Source organism: Electrophorus electricus, chromosome 7, assembly GCF_013358815.1.
Source record: "Electrophorus electricus isolate fEleEle1 chromosome 7, fEleEle1.pri, whole genome shotgun sequence".
NCBI classification, from domain to species: Eukaryota; Metazoa; Chordata; class Actinopteri; order Gymnotiformes; family Gymnotidae; genus Electrophorus; species Electrophorus electricus.
The window spans coordinates 7,625,708-7,650,954 of NC_049541.1; the positions used below are offsets into that span (position 1 = coordinate 7,625,708).

The 25,247-nt window shown below is 38.6% G+C and overlaps 1 protein-coding gene across 2 annotated transcripts; it reads right to left on the reverse strand.

Annotated features, from left to right (window-relative positions):
* Positions 1 to 566: 566 nt before the first annotated feature.
* Positions 567 to 25,088, reverse strand: LOC113590883 (serotransferrin-2-like). 2 transcript variants are annotated; one of them, XM_027031222.2, is made up of 17 exons: positions 24,980 to 25,088; positions 24,734 to 24,879; positions 24,403 to 24,505; positions 24,037 to 24,228; positions 22,737 to 22,866; positions 22,534 to 22,604; positions 21,353 to 21,513; positions 21,055 to 21,205; positions 20,719 to 20,885; positions 20,504 to 20,600; positions 20,329 to 20,349; positions 19,884 to 20,045; positions 19,470 to 19,623; positions 19,269 to 19,336; positions 18,220 to 18,398; positions 17,632 to 17,824; positions 567 to 1,312 (listed from the first exon to the last, which is right to left on the reverse strand). In XM_027031222.2, exons 1-17 carry the CDS (start codon positions 25,017 to 25,019, stop codon positions 1,266 to 1,268), a joined length of 2,082 nt encoding a protein of 693 aa, XP_026887023.1. In that variant the 5' UTR covers positions 25,020 to 25,088; the 3' UTR covers positions 567 to 1,265. The 2 variants fall into 2 exon arrangements, with proteins under 2 accessions (XP_026887023.1, XP_026887030.1); XM_027031229.2 differs by lacking the exon at positions 567 to 1,312 and adding an exon at positions 10,721 to 10,760.
* Positions 25,089 to 25,247: the final 159 nt, after the last annotated feature.

A 25,247-nucleotide genomic window follows, 5' to 3' on the forward strand; every position in this document is an offset into this window, starting at 1 on the left:
CACAGAGTCCAGACCTGAACTCCACTGAGAATCTTTGGGATGTGCTGGAGAAGACTTTGTGCAGTGGTCCAAATATCCGAATCATCAAAAAAAGATCTTTGGGAAAAATTAATGCAACTCTGGACAGAAATAAATGTTGTGACATTGCAGAAGCTTGTGGAAACGATGCCACAGCGAATGCATGCCGTAATCAAAGCTAAAGGCGGTCCAATGAAATATTAGCGCGTGTGACTTTTTTTTTTGGCCACGCAGTGTACTAAAATATTAGTAAAAGTTTTGAAGAAAATTGTGGAACATATTTGAAGGTTGGACTAACAATATGTAGATTAGATGAGGAAAGATGAGTTACAGTATTTCTCTTAAGGGAATCTTATGGCAATCTCTCTCAAACTGTTCCAGGACACTCACAAATATGCTGAATATCTATTTCAGTAATAATCTTCAAGATATAGTGACATCTTACATCAGATTTACAGCAATGTATCATCAGAAAATCAAGTTTATACAATTTACCACTTTTCCAAAATGTAGTTACACAAGATATGTTTGGTGACTGACATTGCCTTTATTAGATTGACACTGAAAGTACAGGGAGACAATTCACTTTGTATATTAATACAATTTTTGTCTTTTCTACACCATGAACAGATGTATGAAAAACCTTTGACATGGCCAAAATATGGAATCCATTGAATGTCTGGCAAAATCATATTTTTCATGCATTTTAAACATTTTTGTGTTCACTGGGGTGTCACTCATTTTGTACATTTACATGTAAGCCTACATTTAGACAGGTGTTGCTCTGCAGTAATAGATAAGGTAAATATACTGATATTACTGAGATTGCTGGAAAATGTTCCATTTGTGAAATTTGGTTACAATGCACATATATTGCAAAAAGTGACATCACTTTATATAGTATGTTTATCATTCCTTAAAACTTAAAATGACTTAAAAGAACCTCTACAACATGGAATAATTAGAATACCTTTTTAAATAATGTCCCTTGCCATATTTTATAACTCTTACTCTTCAAACTACCATTTAATTATTGTTATTTTCCTTTATAATAATGTCTCAGTTTTACAAGTAACCAAAGTCAATTTCAAAACAAAGTTAGTTGATTTAGGTATCTATCAATAGCCAAAATAATGTTGTTTATCGAAACTTTAGCAGTGATCCTTAGTCCTCCTGAAACTGTGCCAATTTATTTGTATGCAATTTGTAATGTACAGTTTTTTGGACAATTTTGTACAAACAGTGGACTACTGCTGTTGTTGGCATGTATGCAAAGTGCAAGCCTGCTCCAGCTCTGTGAAAGCCAAAGAAAAGAAAATTGATTTGTGACTTTACTAAGAACACTTACAAAACAAATATACAGCATTAAGTACAATGTGTCAAGCAATATAGTTAGTATACAGATTGCCATAACAAACATAGTTAAAAGTAAAGGTTTGTGAACCCTTTGAAATTTATTGAATTTGAAATTTAATTTATTCATCCAGGAAAGGAGGTCTTAGGTGACCCTGTAATATGAGCATTTCATGGTTGCGTTCAAGAGTCCTGATTACCTAGCTAGCATGTTACAGTATCTCTTTGGTGTCAAGCAATGATAGAAAGAATGCATGTGGTTGTTTCTTCAGCCAACTGCTTGTGGCCAGCAGGGTGCTCCCTGATCTCTGGGGCCCCACGCATTTGCATGGTTTGCATAGTGGTAAAAACCGCAACTGCTCACAATATATTAAATGTTAAAATAATCAAGACCACGGATCAAAAAAATACTTCTATGAAAGGTATCTATGAAAAACAATCATTTTAGAACAGTGTGTTTGTTCGAACATGGTGCAATATGGTCTGGCCTATAATTTCCAATAGATTGGACAGCATCTTTTCCAATTTAACATTCAAATACCATGGAAGTCTAAACAATGTCACTGTCTTTATTTCCAAGTATTTCTGAGCATCAGCATATCAAACAGTTTTATCATCTCCCCTCCTACATCTTAAAAAAGTAAAAGTAGTAACCTATTGTAGCTTTAAATCAGTTACTCAACAGTCCTTTATTTATACACGCTTTTTCTCTCTCTCAGACATCACTAAATGACTCTGTCTCGATAATATCCAATTCAGTTGTAACCATACCATCTCTATAGCTCTTGATGATCATACACCTTTGAAGATAAGATCTGTGCCCTCCTCTCAGTGCAATACATGGTTTGATGACACAGTACATTACATTGTCATTATATGCCAAGTACATCATATTATATTGTCCTTAGTTTATGACAGGGCAATAAATGCTATCGTTCCCAAACCATGGAACTCAGTCTCCATAATCTTTCCTCTTCCTCAGATTTGAAATCCCAGCTCAGAACATATCTCATCACCCAGAGCTCTTCCAGTTCCATAGGCATAATTTTTGGGGGAATCCTCCTGCTCACAATACTCATATATTGTGTTAGGTTGGTGCCCCTAGCAACCACCTTACCTGCTAAAACAGGGTTTGGTTTGCTAAATAATTTGCCTTAGCCTTTTGGTCAAGTAGGCATAGACTTAAACACTATACATCTATATTACTGAATTTCTATAGCACCATATTGGTCTTAAACATTGTCTACTGTCAAAATGATAATCTAATGAAGAACTAAATGTTATGAGCATTGCTTGGTAAATTATGCCTTTTGGTACAGCTATAGAGTAAGTGTACTTAGTAAGGCCATCAAAGTGTTTTGATTATCCCTCAGTGTATGTTTAACTGTTTGTTGCAAATGTTGCATAAAATATTACAACTGAGCGTGTATAAATTCAGATCATGTAAATAATCAGTATTATTATTTGTTAAGGATAGTACATATTTTTTTCTCCTAACTTTCTCATCAGTATTATCATGTTTACAGTAACTGTGATCCACAAAAATCCTTTATCAGAATCCTGAATTCTATCCCATTAAAATGCTGTAGCATGATCTATAGCAGGTTGTCCAAGCATCACAGTATAACATCTAATATAAACTAACATAGTTGTACATACATACCAAAATAATATTATTATATATATATATATATATATATATATATATATATATATATATATATATATATATATATATAGTGTGTGTGTGTATATATATATGTATATATATATATATATATATATATATATATATATATATATATATATATATATATATATATATATATATATATATAAATGTAAACCACACAAAACAGTGATGTGTGTGTGAAGTATATCATGCATATACAGTGCAGCTGATGCTGTATGTGTAAAGTATAAAATACACATGCAGTGCAGCTGATACTGTGTGTGTAAAGTAAAATTGTTTTGCACAGTAATTGCACTAGAATGTTGTTCATAAAGGCAAAGTCAAATTAGTTTGTCTAATTGCATGTTATTTGTGTATCACCTACTATGGCAGATTCCCTAATGCAAGAGGATCTCTGGTTATGGTGAGAAACAGGATTAACCCATCAGGACCATGCGTTTTCATTCTGTTTCTGTTCCAAAGCTACAGCCACTTAGCTGCAATAGCGATGAATGGTTACATAAAATAAATCTGCAAGTTCAATTAATTCATAAGTTCATATTTGGGTGCAGTTAATGGAGAAATTAAATAAATTCTAAAGGGTTCACAAATGTCTTTGCCATAGATTTTATAGTTACTCAATTTAAACAACTACAAGTTATTGTACAAATAACTGTTAATGTATTGTGCCACAAATAACATTTTGTACATGATAAAAAAATATGCAGGCAATATACCTAAAGAAATAGCATTAAGAATAGATTATTAGTTTATTCTAAAATATACACAATATTTTTGAAAAATATCACACTATATATTTACTAATATATTTCCAATATACATGCAATAGATAAGTGTCACATTGCGCCAGCACCCAGCCTGAGGGACGCTGATACACACACACACACACACACACACACACACACACACACACACACACACACACCCCACTCTTAATAACCTGAGTACTGGTTCCATGCACCTGTGCCTTGTTTTGCCTCTTTTATTCTTCCTCGATTTAAGACCACAGGAGACCAGTTTAATAGTTCAGTGCTATGCATTAGCCCTTGGCTACTGTGTTTCAGCACTGCAAAACTCTGAGTGTGTTCTACAAACTTGGAACTTTAATACCCTGCCTGCATCTAAACACCTCAAGCCTTTTCTGCCTGCGTTTCCTTATTGTTTTCTTTTAACGTTGTGCCAACTCGCCACTTTATTTTTCTGTTCTTTTTATTATGGATAATAAAGAACCTCCCTTTCTGCAATCACTGCCACCTTCACAATAAGTGACAAATATGATCCCATAAGTGTAAAGCTATAAATAAATCTAAAAATGTATTCTTTAAGGCAGAGGGACAAAAAATCTAAAACTGTCTTTTGGTTTCCATTAAATGTGTCTTTAGTAAATAAGCTGTTCTCTCCCTTTATAGGAAAATATGTTGAAATTGTCTGTCGTAATCAACAACAACAAAACACAGATCTAGAAGATAGAGTTTAGAATGGAAAATGATGGAATATTTCTTTGTACTGAGAAACTTAGTTCATTTTTCTCTTTCTAAATTCCTCTAAATAAATGTACAGTTGCCCATTCACAACACCACTACTAAATACACGAATGGCCTCTGATATGACTGATGTGAGGCATGCAGCCTAAAGAGAAGGCTGGTTGGTTACTTTTCTTAAGTAACTCATCCCAACAGTAGCAGCCTAATCAAACCAACAAGCAAATATACACTGAAATACATCTTGCTGTACCTGAGAGTGTACTACCGATTCCCACTACCATTTCTTTGAGATGTAAGGATGTCAAAGAAATCAAATATTGTGGGAATGATCACTGAGAATGATGATGATTATCTTAATCTCACAAGCTCATTGTTCCAGTTACCTGACGATTACTTGTTGCTACATTAGACCAGAATACAAGCTTAAAAGCAGCAAAACAACCTCATTGTTTTGGGTCATGAGAGTAGAGATAGCCACCAAACACACATTGCTACTGGAGAAAAGCCTTGCTTTGCTAATGTGCTGTTGATACATCCCTACACTATTCTTTAATTTTGAGTGCCCACTCTACCATTAGCTGGCTATCTATGCAGGACATCTAAGTTATCAAGTTTTTTTATACATTTGGCAGACACTCTTATCTAGAGCAACTTACAATTTTCAATCATCTGACAGAGACAGGCAAGTTTAGTGTTAGGTGTGTTTCCCAAGTACTATATATTACATACAGTGCTATAATTACATACAGTGCTAGCTTTCTAACTTACTGGTCTTATTCTAACTACTGTTAACCATTGCTGCTGCAATTAATTTTTATTTTTTGGCCACAGTCCAAAGTCATGCATGCTGCACTTTTATCCTGCCTTTTTATATGCTATCAGCACACACCAATTAATTTTCAGGCACACAGTCCTGCCGGATATGAAGAATTTTCCTGCTACAGCTGGATCATGTGATATTTTCACTGTTAATAACAGATTGGGACTGTCAGTTTGTCAGACTCACTTTGACAGAGCATCTTGTTTACATGTTTCTATCAAATTGTAAAGGCTGTTTAGACCAAGAATTGAGTTATTTTAAAAAATTCAAATCTGTTTTAATGGTGAAGACCTAGTCAATCTACGCTTATTACACAAAACAGCATACATTAACAATGGCAGATAATGGCCAGTGATATGACCACCTGACTAACAGTTAGATGTTTCCAATAAATGTCCAATAAATCCTGGACTCAGCCAAAAATATTAAACCAGTTAAATATGCTGTATAAATGCTTACATGTATATAGTATTACATGTTCCATGTTGAAATCGAACTTTTCTGATGAGATAATGCTATTTGTAGTGTTCCTGAATAAATTAATTAAAAACATTTTAAGAACATCAGTGGCAACACAATATCTTATTGCTGTATGATCCCCAGTTGTGATGTTTGGTGAACAGACATGGAGTCGAATGCAATAAAACAAAATAGTTTAATCTGGTAAAGGCAATCCAAGTTGTAGACAAAGACAGATAGAAGTACATAACTAAAGACAATCCAACTAGGCAAACAAATCCAATGGGGAACAGGCAAAAAGGGTCATCTAAAAATACAGGCAGAGATCAGTGTAACCAGAGAAAACTTAGTTATGTACAAAATAATAGCAATGTGTTTAAAACAATTGAGAAAAAGCTCAATCCTCATAATAGCATTTATTTCCATATACACAAAGGCACTGGGAGCACTGCACATTCAATTCCAAATGAAAACATGAATGAAATATAAATGTTTAAACTGAAAATGAAGAAAAAAGAATAATGGCCTGTTCAAAAAAATAGCAGTGTCTTCATTTTCATTTACAAACTTGAATATTTACAGTATAAACTGAAAGTTCTTTACAGATTTAGCTTTTCTTTTGATCAATGGACTAATATTTAGTTGTATAACCTTTATACCTGATAACTGCTTTACATCCGTGTGGCATAGAGTCAACTAACATCTGATACCTGCAAACAGATATTCCAGCCCAAGCTGACTGGACTATATTCCACAGTTCTTCTGCATTCTTGGGTTTTGCATGAAAAACAGCATTTTTGATGTCACCCCACAAATTCTCAGTCAGACTGAGGTCTGGGGATTGGGCTGGCCACTTCATAACATCAATCTTCTTGGTCTGGAACCAGGATGTTGCCTTCTTGTTGGTGTGTTTGGGCTAATTGTCCTGCTGAAACACCCATTTCAAGGGCATTTCTTCTTCAGATATAAGGCAACATGACCTCTTCTGGTATTTTGATATATTCAAACTGGTCCATGATGCCTGGTATGTGATAAATGGGTCCGACTCCAAAATATTAGAAACATCCCCAAACCATTATGCTTGCACCACCAAGTTTTACAGTCTTCACAGTGTACTGTGGCTTGAATTCAGTGTTTATGGGTTGTCTCACAAACGGTCTGTGGCCTTTAGACCCAGTAAAAACAATGTTGCTCTCATCTGTCCATAGAATGTTGCGCCACTTCTCTTTAGGCCAGTCAATGTGTTCTTTGGCAAACTGTAACCTTTTCAAAATGACTTTTCTTCAGCAATGGTACTTTACGAGGGTTTCTTGCAAATAGTTTGGCTTCACGTAGGCATCTTCTGATTGTTGAAGTACTCATAGGTAACTGAAGATCTTCTTTGATTTCCCTGGAGCTGATCATTGGATGCTTCTTTGCCATTCTTGTTATATTACGATTTATTTTCCTACCATATGTTTCAGGTTTTGTTTGTCATTTGAGATCATTTTAGCTGAGCAGCCAATTATTTTCTGCACTTCCTTATATTTTCCCCTCTCCATTCAACTTATTGATCAAAGCTCTATCTCCTTCCGTACAATGTCTGGAACGACCCATTTTACTCACTGAGTAAGGGCTAAAACCAGCAGGCACAACATTTCCTGCCCTCCTTCTTTAAATAAGGGCCATAATTGACACCTGTTTCTTCACAGAATGAATGACCTCACTAATTGAACTCCACAATGTTATTAATTTGAACACATTAAACGAGTCAATTACATCCAATTAGCAGAGTGCATGTCATGGCTTGATTCTGTTGGTTGACCATTACTCGGCTACACCTAGTCATGAATTTTTCCTCCATGTTGTATTATCGTTTCTGCCAAAATCAGTAATTAAATACATTAGTGATGTTAGACTGCTATTATTTTGCACATAACTGTACAACAGTGTCCAATGGCTCAGAAATGTCAGACAGGCAAATGAGAGTTCGTGAAAAAATAATGATCATAGAGGGATATATATATATATATATATATATATATATATATATATATATATATATATATATGTATGTATGTATGTATGTGTGTGTGTGTGTATATATATACAAAGAAACATAAGGATAACAAGACACAGATGAGACTAATAATCTGGTTACTGGGAATGCACATGGGGTTTTTGGGTAATGTAGTTCTGAGTAGATAGTGCTATTGAGGCACACCTCCACTCCCACCCCCACCCCCAAAGAGTCGGCTGGCAGAGCCAAACGGCCATGAAGACAACCCCTGGGATGAGGAGTGGGTCACAGGATGAGACTAAGAGCATAGTAAATCCAACACGTCCCTCCTGGGGACCCAACATCTCTCTTCTGGTCCATAACCTTTCCAGTCTATGAGATATTGTATCTGGTTCCCACGTCTCCTGGAGCCTAGTATCTCCCGCACAGTGTAAGCTGGGGAGCCAACAATCTCCAGTGGTGAGAGAGCATTCTCCACTAAAGGAGACGTTAATAGTCATGCTAAATAGGGCTTCAATAGTGACGCATGAAACGATGAAGAAATGCGATAGGAACTGGGTAACTCTAATGAGTAACATCAATCATTTTTTTCTTTATTAGGAATGGGCCTATGTAGGTTGTATTTTACAGCTACCTCTGGATAACAATATTCTGTCTTCATTTGAATACATCGGTGCAGGTGCTCTCCTTTGGTGAGAGCTGATACGGGAAACATGAGCTTGCTTGGTGGATTTTTGTTGTATGCTCTCCCAAACCCATTCATTCCATTTCATCCATTCATCAACTGCATGTGATACTGAGGGCTCTGGATTCCAAAGCACAAATGGTGGTTGGTAACCTAGGATGCACTGAAATGGCATTAGTCCAGTAGATTAATGATTGATGGCGTTCTGTGCCATCTCTGCCAATATAATATACAGTGGTGTGAAAAAGTGTTTGCCCCCTTCCTGAAATTTTTTTTTTGTATGTTTGTCACACATTTGTCACAAAAGTTTCAGATCAAACAAATTTAAATATAAGACAAAGATAACAAGTAAACACAAAATGCAGTTTTAAATGAAGGTTTTTATTATTAAGGGAAAAAATCCAAACCTACATGGCCCTGTGTGAAAAAGTGTTTGCGCCCCCTCCCCCCTGTTAAAACATTAATTAACTGTGGTTTATCACATCTTTGGAAAGCTGAGTTCAATTTCTCTAGCCACACCCAGGCCTGATTATTGCCACACCTGTTCTCAATCAAGAAATCACTTAAATAGGACCTGCCTGACAAAGTGAAGTAGACCAAAAGATCCTAGACATTGTGCGGCAATCCAAAGAAAGTCAGGAACAAATAAGATACAAAGTAATTGAGATCTATCAGTCTGGAAAAGGTTATAAAGCAATTTCTAAAGCTTTGGGACAGCGAACCACAGTGAGAGCCATTATCCACAAATGGCAAAAACATGCAACAGTGATGAATCTTCCCAGGCAAGTTAAGTTAAGGTCAGTATTCATGACTCTACCATAAGAAAGAGACTGGACAAAAATCGCCTGCATGGCAGAGTTCCAAGATGAAAACCACTGCTGAGCAAAAAGAACAAAGGCTCATCTCAGTTTTGCCAGAGAACATCTTGATGATCCCCAAGACTTTTGGGAAAATACTTTGTGGACTGACAAGACAAAAGTTGATCTTTTTGGAAGGTGCATGTCCCATTACATCTGGTGTAAACGTAACAGTATTTCAGAAAAGGAACATCATACCAACAGTAACATGTGGTGGTAGTGTGATGGTCCGGGGCTGTTTTGCTGTTCAAGACTTGCTGTAGTAAATGGAAGCATGAATTCTGCTGTCTACCAAAAAATCCTGAAGGAGAATGTCCAGCCATCTGTTCGTGACCTCAAGCTGAAGCGCATTTCGGTTCTGCAGCAAGACAATGATCCAAAACACACCAGCAAGTCCACCTCTGAATGGCTTAAGAAAAACAAAATGAAGACTTTGGCGTGGCCTAGTCATAGTCCTGATCTGAATCAGATTGAGATGCTGTGGTATGAACTTAAAAAGGCAGTTCATGCTTGAATACCCTCCAATGTGCCCGAATTACAACAGTTCTACAAAGATGAGTGGGCCAAAAATTCCTCCACAGTGCTGTAAAAGGCTCATTGCCAGTTATTACAAATGCTTGATTGCAGTTGTTGCTGCTAAGGGTGGCCCAACCAGTTATTAGGTTTAGGGGGCAATCACTTTTTCCACACAGGGCCATGTAGGTTTGGATTTTTTTCCTCTTAATAATAAAACCTTCATTTAAAAACTGCATTTTTGTGTTATCTTTGTCTAATATTTATATTTGTTTGATGATCTGAAACATTTAAGTGTGACAAACATGCAAAAAAAAAATATCAGGAAGGGGGCAAGCACTTTTTCACACCACGGTAGTTGGACCACTCAGATTGCTGTTCTCTGCAGTAAAGTTATAAGAATTTTCCTAGTTCCTGGTTTACTTGTTCCACCTGATCATTGCTTTGTGGGTGGGGTGGTATCCTGAAGTCAAGCTGATGTTTACTCCCAGGTTTTCCATGAAATACGTGGTATGTGAATTGAAGTCCTCTGTCTGATATGATATCCTCCTGAACACATGTTGGAATATGCTCTGCTGTCGCAAAGGCGGAAGGGAAAGAGAGCACAAATCTCACTTCCTTAGAGAACCGGTCCAAAATCGTAAGTACAGTATTCTTGCATTCTGAAAGTGGCAAATCAGTAACAAAATTGATAGCTATATGAGACCACTGCCTTTCTGGTACTAGAAGGGGCATTAGCTTACCAGCAGGTACCAACAAGTAGTGTGCAAGGAGCCTTGGATTGTGTACATGAAGCTATGAAGTCATGTATGTCCTTATTCATCATCTCCCACCAGTACCTGCGTAACAACTGTTGCATCTAGACCTCCCCAGGGTGACCTGAAGTAAACAAAGAATGTACCTAGGTAATCAATCGGCCATGGAAAGCCAGAAACACACAGTTTTTCTTCTAGACAGGATGGAGGAATGGTAGCTCCCTGCAGTTCATCTCTCAGTTCCTCATCAAAGTCTCACTGTATGGCTCCTATAATTCACTCCTCAGATAAAATGGGCAAAGGATCAGTTGTTTTCTCTTCATTACTTACATCCTATATCTGGGACAGGGCATCTGCCATGACATTCTTTGGTCCTGGTTGAAATGATCTGGAAGTTAAATCTCATGAAGAATAATGATCATCTGGCTTGATGAGAAGTAACTTATTAGCACTTAATATATTCTAAGCAGAAAATACCATGAATGGATGTTTAGCCCCCTCCAACCAATGCCTCCACTCCTCCAAAGCCATCTTAACTACCAGGAGTTCCCTATTCCCCACATCGTAATTTCTCTCTTCTGGTAACAATTTGTGTGAGAAGTAAGCAGTTGGATGGAGCTTTAGTATCTTACTTCTTTGAGAGTGGATGGCTCCTAATCACACCTCTGAAGCATCCACCTCTACAAGAAATGGTTCCTATGTATCTGGATGTTGCAATACTGGATCTTCAGTAAACACTTTCTTTAAAGACCGAAAGGCCTGTTCTGATCTGAGAGTCCAGTGTAGTTTCTTGGGTCCTCTTTTTAACATGGAAGTGGTAGAAATTTGCGAACCCCAAAAATCTCTAAATCCTTTGGTGTTTGGGGAACTGGCCAATTCACCACAGCATCCACCTTTTTATTCTCCATAGTGACTCCATTGTCACTGATGGGCATCTTCTGGAGGTGAAAGGCACATTTTTCTCCCTTTACATATATGTTATTGTCTAGCAGTCTTTGGAAGACCCTTCTAACATGAACCACATGTTCTGGTAGAAATGAGGACTAAATCAACATGTCTATGTAAGTGACCACAAACCCACTGAGCATGTCCCTTAGTATGTCATTGATAAATGACTGGAACACAGACAGGGCATTGGCAAGATCATGCGGCATAACCTAATACTCATAGTGGCCAGAATTTGTAATGAATGTAATCTTCTACTCATCTCCTTCCTTGATTCTAAGCAAGTTGTAAGCACTCCTCAAATCCAACTTGAGCATTTGCTCAAATGCTGAGGAAAATGGTGGCAATGGGTTTGGATACTTGTATTATAGAGGCCTAAATAAGGTTACAATCAAGGGTGTAAGCTTCCATCCTTCTTTGCAACAAAAAAGCATGGGATTTAGAGGGGCAAATATATCCCTGCTCCAACACTTCTTTTATGCAGTTCTACAGAGCCTGATTCTTAGTGATAGAAAGGGGGTATGGATGTACACGAGAAGGTGTACCCCCTTATATTAACTCAATAGAACCATAATATGGATGGTGTGGAGTTGGCAGCTGTCCCCTTATTAAAAGCCTCTGCCAGGTCCTGGTACTCTTTAGGTACTTCAAAGTTTTAAGCTGGTTCGGGACCTCTTCACAGAGGTGGAAACTATAACTAGGCATGGTACATTCAAACAGCTTTTTTTTCTACAACAGGCTGACCAAGTGATAATGTCCAGCTCCTACTAGGAAATCACAGGATTGTGACAGTGGAGCCATGTTTGGCTTAAAACCATTGAATGGTTTGCCTTGGAAGTGATAAAGAGATTTTTTTATCTGTACATGTTCCCAAGTGCTGGTATACACAACCACATCATCCAAATAGACTTCAAAGTTAGGCATGTCACCTAAAACCATAGTCATCAAATGCTGAAAGGTAAAAGGGGCATTTTTAAGACCGAAAGGCATTACTGTATATTGTAGGAAACAATCAGGGGTAGCAAATGCCAAAATTCCAGATGCATGAGAGGTTAACGGAATTTGCCAGTATCCCTTAAACAAATCAAGCTTGCTTACAAATCTGGCTGAACCAACCTAATCTTCCATTCTAGGCATGGGGAAGGAATCAGAAACAGTAACTGCATTTATTTTTCTGTAGTCAGTATAGAAGCGGTATGTGCAATCTGGTTTTGGCACCAGAATGCATGGGGAACACCAGGGACTGACACTAGGGATCGCAAGGTGGTTTTCTAACAAATACTTGGTTTCCTGATTTAGCAATGTATGTTTCTGGGGATTGGTATGATACGGGTATTGTCTAATGGGTGACTAAGGACCAACATCAATGTCATGCTGAAGGACAGTAGTATGAGTGGGAACATCAGAAAATAATGTGGGGTATTTCTGAATGAGATTGGTAAAGTCAGCTTTGGCTGCTAAGGGAAAGTCAGACAACTTTTCAGGGAGATGTACTAATGCTTCCAAGTTAGGCAGACAGTTCCGACCTAAATCATCCTGTTCAGCGGCATATTCAGTAGGGGTTACAACAACTGAAACAGGAGTAGAAGAAGGCAAAGCTATCGAGGATCCCGAACCAGAATGCTTAGTGCGGTTACGATAGGGTTTCAACATGTTAATATGACACAAGCGACCTTCGTTGTTGTTTCAGTATAGCTATCATGTAGTTAGTTCGAGACAAGTTAGACAGGATCACATAGGGAACAGAAAAACAAAAGTAATGTGTTCAGGCTAAAACCAAGAAACTCATTCACAGTGTCACAGATGGCAAATAAAAGTGGGACTCCCTCATCCCAATCTTTATCAGATTCCAAACAATACATCCTCAGCATATTCCTAAAGGTTTGATGGAACCATTCCAAAGCACCCTGAGATTGTGGGTAATAGGCGCTGGATACTTGATGTTGTATGTTGAACTCATGGGTAACCTAGGTGAATAGATTAGACAATCTTTGTGCCTTGGTCAGACTAGACACATTTGGGTATGCCAAATGTGGTACAGAACTTAATCAGTGCTTTGATCACAGCTTTTGACTTTAGGCAATGAAGGGGAATAGCTTCAGAATATCTCGTAACATGGGACACACTGGAGCAGATGGAACAACCTGATTAGGCTTCCCAACTAATTGACAGGTATGGCAGGTACCGCAGAACTTTGCTACATCAGATCTAACTGATGGCCAGAAGAAATGTTTTAAGATACGCTGAGTGGTCTTTCTGACTCCTAGATGACCAGAGAGTGGATGATCATGAGCTAAAGACAGTACGTGGGAGCGATACGACAAAGGAACAACTATTTGAGTCACAAAATCACAATTTAGGTTAGTAGTGAACAGAGCCCATGTTCTCATTAAAACATAGTCCTGAATGAAATACTTGCTTTGTTAGCCCAAGGATTTATTTTTCCTATGAATCAGTTTAAAACAATGAGCTAGTGTCTCATCAGACCTCTGAGCAGCAATAAGATCTGACATAGACATCAGGTCATGTGAAATGATCGGAGCAGGTGCAGTAGGGTTAGGATCACGAACAGTCTCAGAAACATCCGAATCATTAGAAGGATTACTCATGAAAATGCCTGATAGGGAAAAGTCACCTAACATATGTGCCTGAGCATTGGTCAACGCACAAGCAGGGAACTGACAAATTATCAGGCTCAAAGTCAACAGGGTTTTCCACCACTTCAGGTACAGGGAACACAATAGCACCAACGATGTCATTCCCAAGTATAAAAGAAACTCCACTCACTGGCAATTCAGAACAAACAGCCACTTTATCAACACCAGTGTAATTGTCTGAATATAACATATTGTGCAGCAGTAGGCTAAGTCTGCCTGACTCAACGCCTTGAATGAGGATGTCACTGCCACAATAAGTCTTTTCTGAAAATGGCAACACACTGTTCAAAACCAGGGATGCGGCTGCTCCAGTATCTCTCAAAACTCTAATTTGTTGTTTCCTTTAATCAGATTCCGAAAGAGAGATATAATAATAAAAAATGAAAGGTCTAAAAACTAGCTCTATATCTGACAGTGGTAACAAAGTTAATGTACTCACAGCATTTAACTTTTTTGGAGCATCCGTGGCACGCGCATTCTTGCACTTAAGAGCAGGACAGTTAGCTATTATGTGTCCATGCTTGTGACAGTAAAAACACTCATGTTTCCACTGGGGACACAACTGTAGTTGAGGGAGGCGTGTTCTTGATTTCTGTGATGGAGCTGGAGCACGACTGCAGCATACAGGGAGGATTTAAAACAGTTTTGTAGTTTAATACAAATTCATCAGCTAATGTAGCTGTGATCGTCAAAGTACAAGCTTTCTGTTCATTCAAGTATACCACCACATTCTCAGGAAGACATTGCTTGAATTCCTCTACAAGAATTGGCTCTTTCAGTTCTTTATGAAGTGCACTGGAATGCAAGGTAAGAGGGACAGTACGGTGAGTGAGGGGACCAGAACCAATGGGGCTGCCATCCTGTGAGCTCACTCTTAATATGGGTGACAAGGTGATGCTTTTGATATTCAGATTCCTTATAAATTGTTCAGTGATAAAGTTACCAGCAGCTCCGGAGTCTATTAAGGTTGGAACGACAGTAATGCTGTCTTTATGGAGCACCTCCGTCTTTATTATTAATGGTTTCAGAGTAGTCACAAACAGGGAACTACTCACCATGTTAGTTTGCATTGTTTCCCCAGAACATTTAGTGTAGGTTTCTTTTCTTGCTCTATCTGCATCTTATACTCTCTGAGATTGAGGTTGTCAATCTGCATGTCTTCCCTCTCAGGCAGTGGAGATGGGCTGTATTTTGCTTGTCTCTGACATTTGGTTCTCCTCTCTCTCATAGGAGATTACCCAGATGGATAGATAATTATTATGATTATACCTTCCAGGGATTTCGACTCATCTTGGCAAGTTAATTCTGTAACAATCGCAGCATTGAGTCCTTGTATAAGCAGTAGTTAAAGCCACCTCATTCCAGCCACTGCTTGCTGCCAACATGGAAATCTAAGGCATACTCCGCCGCTGTCCAAGAACCCTGTCATAAACTGTACAACTCACCACTAGCCTTACCTTCTATGGGGTGATAAAACACAGCCCAAAATTGACAATAAGAGTATAATCCATAGTAATATCACCACCCTCAGTTCATATAGTGTTAGCCCAACCTAAAGTCTTAACACATAATAAAGAAATGATAAGGGAAATACAGACAGAGTCTGTGAATGGAGGCTGATGGGCAAAATACAAGTATTGTAGTAGAACAGCCTGCAGGATCCTCATTGTACTTATCTGGAAGTTGAAAAGGAGAATTACTAGCTGCAGATAGGGGGAGAGTGATAACATTGGGAGTTCTCACCTCACTGGTAGTTAGCGTAGCAAGATGATGCGTTCTCCATTACCAAAGAAACCAATGCAATAAATTGCTGTGTCTGTCATGTAAGCTCCTCTACCTCATCAAGCAAGGACTCTAGTTGCTGATGTTGGCCTAGCAACTGGCCCTGAGCAGCCAATGTTTCTGGAAACACTCCTGTACCTGCCGAATCCATAGATGGCCAGGTCTTCTGTATTGTTTTTTGAACAGAGATGGAATCGAATGCAGTAAAACAAAATAGTTTAACCTGGTAAGGGCAATCCAAGTTGCAAAGACAGGTAGAAGTACATAACCAAGGACAATCCAACCAGGCAAACAAATCCAATGGGGAACAGCCAAAAAGAATAATCCAAAAATACAGATAGAGAGCAATGTAACCAGAGAATCAGACAGGCAAACGAGACTTATACGGATAATGAGACACAGTAGAGACTAATAATCTGGTCACTGGAAATGAATAGGGGGTTTTTGGGTAATGTAGTCCTGAGTAGATGGTGCTCATGGCAGACGTGACACTAGTATTAAAAATAAACTGTTAATGATAGAAATTCCATTCTGGATGCAGACGTGTTCTCTATGCAATTGCGTGTTTTGTTAAATCTATATTGTCTACATAGTGTAAGCAACAGAGGATCCTTGTTCATTAACTGGTGTTGCCAGTAGTGTAATGCTTAGGGACCAGATTGTCGAGAGAGCATCAAGATGCTGGATTCATGAATGTTTGCTGCTTGAAGCAGAATGTGACTTTGTAGCAAAAAATATAGATAAGAAGTTAGAGAAATAGAAATTCCAGAATTTTGAAAATTGTCTGCACTTTTAAGATGAGTACAAACTTGTCAAACTTGCAACCATTTTAGTTAGTTGTGTTTACTGTGTCATTTGTATCACCTCTGCCTGAGAATTTATACTGAAAATACCTGTATCATCTGCCATTGCTTCATAGTAGTCTTCACCTTGCTGTTTATACAAAAAACAACCTTATTTGTGCCATGGCACACTGAATCATATCTATAATATGACAATTTCTGTCACTTTTTATGCTGAAAACAGCTTTACTTGGCATAGACTTAATAACCTCTCTGAATCTATACCTTTAAAGGAAACAAAAGTACTGTCAACTGAACAGCCAAAAAATAAAACTTGATAATCTCACTGTGGCATGATTGTTTTCTGATGGACTTGCTGTGTCTCCCATATGAGATATCATAGACAACAGCCCAGTGATGAGCAACACATGCAAATGAATTATCCAACACCTATACACATGTCCAATCACAGTTGCCAGTGGTCAAGTTCTGACAGTAATTTATTTTTTATTTTTTGTATATAGCAAAAGGGTGGTTTTATATTTTATACTGTGTATATTTTAGAATATTTTAGAATGATAATTTATTAGTATGCTGTATAAAATATTTATTTTTAATTAATTCCTAAAATATTAGTAGCTAAATGGGGTCTAAAAGTTTTTTTATATGCTGAATTTTTAATATCATTGCTGAATAGAGTTCCATAAAATGAAGATGGCACAGAGTTTTTAAACTGTGATTAAAAATCCAACTTTGTCCTTTTTTACTTTTTGTAAGAAACAAAAGCTCTACAGATACCACATATTGTACATTTATAAGTATGTTTTACCTGAAATACTGCCAGTACACTCGTGAAGAGAGTCCATGATGGCTACATAGGATTCACCTAGAAACTCCTTGAAGGACTTTGTTGGTGGAACCTCTTGAAGACATTTCGTAGAGTCCTTAAAGAGTAGATTTCGTCCATCCTCTGACTGGAACATCTTGAAAGAGAAATCATTGCTGGAACCACCAAACTTAGCCTGAAAGGCAAAGGAAGAACAATTAAATAGTTTCTGCCTCACTGAAGCATGCATTCGTCTGTACTGTTTTTCCACAGACTACCTTACTGAGTAGCCTCAAAGTCAAAGTGCTGATTATGTGGTCCATAATCAATTCAGCCTTTAGGGAAGAGGGAACAAGGAACCTTCAAACTGGTGCACACAAGTAATTTGCTTAGCTCAGTACTGCACTAAATCTGTACTGAATACAGACATCTTTGCAGCACTTATGACAGATGATTATCAAACCGCTCATGACTATAATTGGGTGTGTTATAGAGAAAACACTTAAACTCTGCAGTCTGACACTACATGGTCTGTACTTGTTAGTGTTGGGCAATTTATGCCATCTCCTTTGCTCAAAGCACTGCCCTCACCTGCTGCTCCTTGAGCACAGACACCACCTCAGTGCGCATCTCTGGCCGAGTCACGATGGCATGGGCTGGCACTACCGCAAGGTGGCAGGTGCTGTAGCTGGAGATCTCAGCAGAGCCACCAGGACAGATCAGCTTAAAGTCTGCTGATTTCAGACCTGAAGCCCATTGTGGACCTTTTCCTAGAGTGAATGCAAAACAGGGTGGTGGGGGATGATGCATATGATACAGCCTAATTGTTGCTAGTCTTACAGAGATCTGTGATATGTGATCTCATTCAAAATGTGTCTGAAAAGTGGGTGGCCAGCCTTAACAGTTTTGTTGGGTATGTGGGTTGCGTTCTAATTTAACCATCAGCGCATCTCATTGGCTTAGCTAAATAACGTGGCAAGAGAGCTCAGCCACTTATGTTTCCGTTTTTATTTACTGCCATGGCAACAAAACAAATACAGTCAGCAATAAACTCCACTATTTTGGCTTTTATGACAAAGCTTTTTGTGTTGTGTGAGATTTTAATTTTTGAGCTTGAGAGCATGATATCTGTCCTGGAATGTGTGAGTCTTATTCCGCCATGTCACAGAATGCTCCCCTTGCCACTGGTCACGTGGTACAGCCCTCCATGCACAATGGGAATTCACAGTTTGTCTTGTTTGTAACCACACCTACGTTGTTTAGCACACACCTACACCTGGTTAGTCTCATTATGTCTGTATGTATTTAAACCCCCTGTTGGTGTGCACATCATTGTGGGTCATTGTTCCTGTTACTATTGTTTATGTTAGTTGTATTTGTATTCATGGTCACTGTTTAGTTTATATGTGATTGCTGTTGTCTTTTTTGTGTGTTAATAAATGTCTGTCTCCGTCTAGGGAGTCTGTATGTCCTGCTCCTTGCCTTGTGGCACTCAGGCCATTAGAGTCCAATACATGAGACTTGAGAGGTATGCCCCAAATATGTACTTTTTGTATGACATGTGGTCTGGCCATTGAGGTCTCTCTAACAAAGAACTAATGTTATAATTTAGCATTATTATTTGCACATTACCGACTTACCATCTGCATTTTCCTGTACGGTAGTGTGTTTAACAAAGGCCACTTCACCTTTGCCTTCAACCATACACCTGGGAGAGAGCACACACTCAAACAGAATACCATTTCAGAATCTATTCATGACATTATGGGACCTGACCACAATGTTCTTTCTGCAACCATTAACAGCACAATTAAGGGGTACTGAGTTCATCAGAACCATACCGTAATGCTCCAGCATAGCCATAGTAAAGTTCGTCTGAGCTGGCTTTGCATTTGGCCTCTTTTCCCCCCACAAGTTTGCCACTGCCTGCACACAGTGCACACAGGCTGGATTTTGGGTCTGCACCAGGAGCACAGCTCTCATTGAAGTACTTAGCTGTGGAAGAAAAAAGTGTATTCAAAAACAAAGCAAAGACCACTATGTGCATCATATGAAGATGCAGATCAGGTAGACCTAAATTATGACAGGTTGCTTTATTCAGTATATGTTATTTCAAAACAGAAACCCTCAAATGCGTACAAGAGGAACAGACTTTACATTTTTTATTTCTAATAATAAATACATTTTCCCTGCTATTGCAGAAAGAAAGTTCAACATAGTACCAGCAAGTACCAGAAAATGGTAGCAATACTCACAGAAGTCACAATCTCTGGTTTCCTGGTGAATGAGACCCATGGGAATGTTCCAGCCTGCAGTGCGGCCCACGGCAGTGTGGCAGGATGTTCTGCCTTTCAGTGACTCCCAGGTCAAACCAGAGTCTTTGTGCACTACTGCTACTGCATAATAAGCGGATACATCTGAGGGGAGCATGAACGAAATTAGGTATGGTTTTAAGACTATCAGTATTAAAGGAAAACTTCACCCCATTACACTAACATAGATAACAGTTAACCTGGTCGGTGTCAACATTGTCTAGGTTATAAATTCAATGATAGCATTTTGTGGAAAATATTCAGTGTTTGACTGAGTCCATACCATACTATGTGTTTAAGTTTTTAAGTACCCTTTTCTATTAGGATTCAGGTAGGAGATGGAACAGAGCAAAAATTAAGAACATGGGTGAGAATACACTTCACCTACCAACTCCAGAAGCACAATTTGCTATTGGGGGGAAAAAAAACGAGTTAGTTATAGTGCTATCTATTTATATTATGTATATGATTAATTACTGAATGTCCTATTAAAAATATCATTTAAAATATGTGTACATATAATGTGATGAACATGTACATCAAGCCAAAATTATGTTCCTCACCTTCATCATATTGTTCTACCATGGCTGGTACCAGACCACACTTGCCAGCAATATATACCTGCCCTCCATCAACAGCCATTGCATCAGCCTCTTTACGCTGCAAGTACAAAGCATGAAAAAAAAAGATGACTGTGCCTATTTCAGTTAAGCATTCCATGAAGGGCACAGGTGCTGGCATGAGCCTAAAACCATGTCTGCTTAAGACCCTATATTACCATGATCTTGCCAATGCAGTCTTCAATGCTTTGGCCACTTATGCACTCAATCCTGAAGCCGTTCTTCTCATCAAAGCTGTTGATGGACCACTTATCACACTTTGCTGTTTCAGCATGGCCCACTGCACACCAGTTAATGGCAGGAGAAGCATTGTCTATGCTAAGGTCTGAGAAAGAGACAGCAAACATATTGTAAGCCATTCACTCTACACAATCATATGCATTGAAAACAATTATTGAACAAACTGTATTGTATTATCTGCACAGTATTTTTGACATGTGCAGTTTGGAATGGCCACTGTTTTTAATTCTGTATCAGATTTCTTTGTGCATGACCTTTTTTGAGAGCAAAGATGGTGGCCATGTATTCTGCCCCAAGGTATAGGAAAGAGTCAGTGGCTTTAGGCAGCAGCACCAGGTTTTTTGTGGAGTCTGTAAACATAAGGTTTTTCACTGAGTAGCCCTCAGAAGAGAAGAGACCCAAGTCCTAGGGAACACAAACTTAATCAGCATCAGATTCCATGCGCAGCTTTCATATCTTATACAACATGGTCTTTATTTTTTTAGACAGGATAAATTTAAGTATAGTTACTAATACAAAGAGCAATGTGGATAGATGTACCATGCACGATACCTTGAGTGGGGTTAGAACCTGAAAGATGCGGTGAGCCAGTTCTGGATCTTTGCGACTAACAACAGCATGGGCAGGGAGTTTAGCCAGGTGGCAGGTCTTGTAGTCATCAAGGCTCTTCCTTGTGCCATCTTTGCACAGTAGTTCATATTTGACTTTCTCAACTAAAATATCAGATAGCAACAATAGTAATAATAATCTAAAATATTATCATATTTTCATGTAGCTCCTTCCTCAGAGCTTAACCTCGATTCACAAAGAGTCAACAACAGAGAACAGTCATAAGACAACAAAGAAGCAACAAAAAACAAGTGATAACCACAGAAGTGAAGTTAGCATTTTGGGGATCATGGAGAAAAACTTGCTATTTATGATTTAGGACGTTTTCACACTAGAACCTTTTTCCGGACACAGGTCCACTTGCGCTGCAAGTTCGATACATTTGGTCAAGTGTGAAAGCTATTTTTAAGACCAGCAGTAGTCCAGAGGACTGATGTCTGGTTCTTCTGAAATCAGTGGCCTGGGATTCGCTTCTAGCAATATCTCATGCAGTCTAATCAAAGTGTGGAAGCTATTCGCTCCTAACGCCTTGTGGGGCTGCATGATTATTCATTTTGTAATGTGAAAGCTTCAACTTATCATGTCAGTTCCTTATTCAAGTTTTGTGATGGTGGGGAAAGAACTGCAATGTATTTAATGTAGACTATTCATATAATGGTCCCATGTTATCACTTTTATGCATCAGAATATGTTTAATAAAACCACACTTCCTTAGGACTGGAGCAAGGTTACTGAGAGAATCATGGAAAAAGCATGTCTCTGCTGACCTGCATCACTAAAATTTTTCTTCCTATTTGCATGTGTTCCTACACAGTGGAATGCCATGTATTCCAAAAGGGGTGCTTTTTACCACTCAAGTATTTTTATACTCAAGGTAAATAATAAAAATCAGTACATGGATGAACCTATTGGCTACCATTTTTTGCACACCTGTGCCAGAAAAATAATGTTTGGAAACCAGCAATAATAAGCTCCTCCCCCAAACGAGCCCATAATTGGTCCTGGGTGTAGACTCAGGTATTAGAGAGAAGTGTAAAAACGCCCTTAATCTCCATATTTGAAAAACAGGCTAGAACAAGTACAAAGACAGCAACTGTTTTCATTCATAAAAACTCTTTGCTTACCAGGATCGGTAGAACAGTAACAAATTAGATGTTTCAGAAAAGCAACATCTCCAACTCCATCCTTTAAGCACCTGTATCAATAGATAAGATGTGCCATATAACGTGTCAGTGGCAAAGCTGACAGCAAAAATGAAAACATAACACATGAAGACTAATAATGTTTTATAATTTATGATAACTTGAAATTATACTGGGATTCTTACTGGAAAGCTCCATCATAATCATAATAGGGCTCCTTATGAGATCGTGAGCAGTCACCTTTGCAGAGTTGACACAGTTTGGAACCTTTTGGTGCTCCAGGGACACAGCTGGCTGAGAAGAATTCCATCACCGCTGTAAAGCAGTCAAGTTTATGTTACATACAAACTGGCTCCAACTCAGAGCCTTGGGACAGTTAAACATACACTATATGGCAAAAGTATATGGACACCATTCCATCATACCTATGTGAGTCTTCTGGACATCCAATTTTTAAATCATGGATATTAATATGGATCTGACCTTCTTCGTGACTATAACAGCCTCCAGTCTCCTGAGAATTCTTTCAAGGTTTTGGATTGTGTCTATTTGAATTTTTGTATATTCAGTCAAAACAGCATTTGTGAGATCAGACACAGATGATCAGATGAGAACGTGTAGTTTGCAACTGATGTTCTAATTCATCCCAAAAAGTGTGGGCTCTCAATCAGTGGGGTTGAGGTCCAGCATAGGAAAGGTTAGGGCCTTTTCCAAACTGCTTTTATAATGTTGTAAGCATATAATTTTCTAAAATGTATTTATAAGATGTAACATTGACATTGCCCTTCACTGGAACTAAAAGACCTTGTACAAATCTTGAAAAACAGTTGCATCAACCCTCTCCACCAAAATTTACTACATTATTCATTCAGGTAGGCGGCATTTTGCTGGTATCCACTAATTGCAGATATGTCAATTAGACTGCAAAGAGCATATTTCTACTGCTCCAGAGTCCAGTGGTGGTATGCTTTACACCACTATGGCTGATGCTTGATATTGCACATATATGTGCATAGCTGCCAGACCAGCAAAACCCATTTGATGAAGCTCCCCACACATAGTTCTTTTGTTACTTTCGATGTTACTTCTAGAGGCAGTTCTGATCTCTATATCAAGTGACGCAACAGAGGATACATGATTGTGATGTGTTTCAGCAATCACAGCCCTGCTCTGAGTTTGCATGGTATAACACTTTGTGGCTGAGCTGTTGTTGCTCCTAGACACTTCCATTTCACAATAAAACACTTACTGTTGACCAATGTTTGTCTACGTTGATTGAATGGTTATATAATAAACTTAGTAATTAGGAGGGGTGTCCAAATACTCTTGGCCATATAGTGTATATTAATTACCAGTTTTCTTCTCTAAGATTTGACACCATTGGGAGAACTAGGATGGGGAGGCTACGGATTGTTTGGTAGGAAACAATTTTTGTTCCTGAGAACCACAGAAGGACTTCTATTCCTTCCTCCAAAGGTTACTTACCTTCCTCCAAAGGTCTATCTTCAATACCAGCCCACCGAATCCACCCCTTTGAGAGAAGAGTGCCAATGGGAATGTTCCAACCTGCAGACTTCCCCAGACCAGTGTGGCAAGACTTTTTCCCACGAAGTTCAGTAAAGCTGAAGCCAGTGCCTTTCTTCACTACAGCAACAGCATAGTAGCATGTCTCTATGCCTGAAACAAATTAAATGTTTTCCATTTTTATAGGAAAAAATTATACAAAGACAAAAAGGCAGCAATTTCATGTGTAAAATTTCACATGGGATTTCACTGGGGTACAATCAGTCCCTTTCATTTCAAAACTCAGCTATGTACACAGGTGTTTTATAATTCTCTTAGAGAAATTACCTTCACCATAAGCTTCTGCAATGATAGGATGAAGGTCGTAGTTGGTGAGTCCAGCTCTATAGATGTCTCCTCCATCGAGAGTGATGGCATCTGCTTCACCTTCCTGATAAACATAGTTGCATAATTGAATCATTACTAAGACTTCCTGCCTCTTATAGTATTACAAATATAATGTTCGTTGGCCTTGTGATGTAACTGTAACATTTTGAGGTTCTATAGTATAGTAACTTATGTGGTGTTGGTCATTCATTAATCTGTTGATAATCATACCAAACGCTCACATTAAAAAGTAAATGTGACGTATCTAGACACAAAACACCCAGTACTCTACCTTGATGGCCCTAATGCATTCCTCAGATCCGTCGCGCTTCACGCAAGCTAGCTGCGGCGCTTTAGATGCGAGGTAGATGCACTTGCGTAGCTCCTGGTCTGACTTTAGGCACCATCTGATCTTCAGATCAGAGGGTGCAGCCTGCACTAAAGGTTAATGACACTTAAAGCATTCCCTTAAGCGGTGACATGTTAACAATTGTTTAAAATATCAATCGATAAAAAAGTAATGGAAAACTTGTATTACCGAGGTATCCGAGGAATGCAGAAACAAGAAAGATATGCATACTAGGATTCCTTAAACTGGGCTTCCGATGTAACTCGCGGCCGCAGAGGGTAATGTTCGGTGGTACAGCACTTTTTATGTGAAGCCTGGATCTGAAAGGGGCTGAGTCCGAAGGAAGGGGGACATAATCATCGTTTGTTCAATATTACCCAATCGTTGGAACGCACCACTATCCTGTGGCGCGTTATTTGAGGGAACTGGCCTTTTTGGAAATTCCCAAGTCCGCTTT

Coding starts and splice junctions, on each gene's coding strand:
- LOC113590883 (XM_027031222.2), bottom strand. CDS start 25,019: ATGCATATCTTTCTTGTTTCTGCATTCCTCGGATACCTCG. Junction 20,601..20,718: donor ACTGCATTGGCAAGATCATG/GTAATATAGGGT, acceptor TTGTACTTGCAG/CGTAAAGAGGCTGATGCAAT. Junction 20,350..20,503: donor GGTAGAACAATATGATGAAG/GTGAGGAACATA, acceptor TCCCCCCAATAG/CAAATTGTGCTTCTGGAGTT.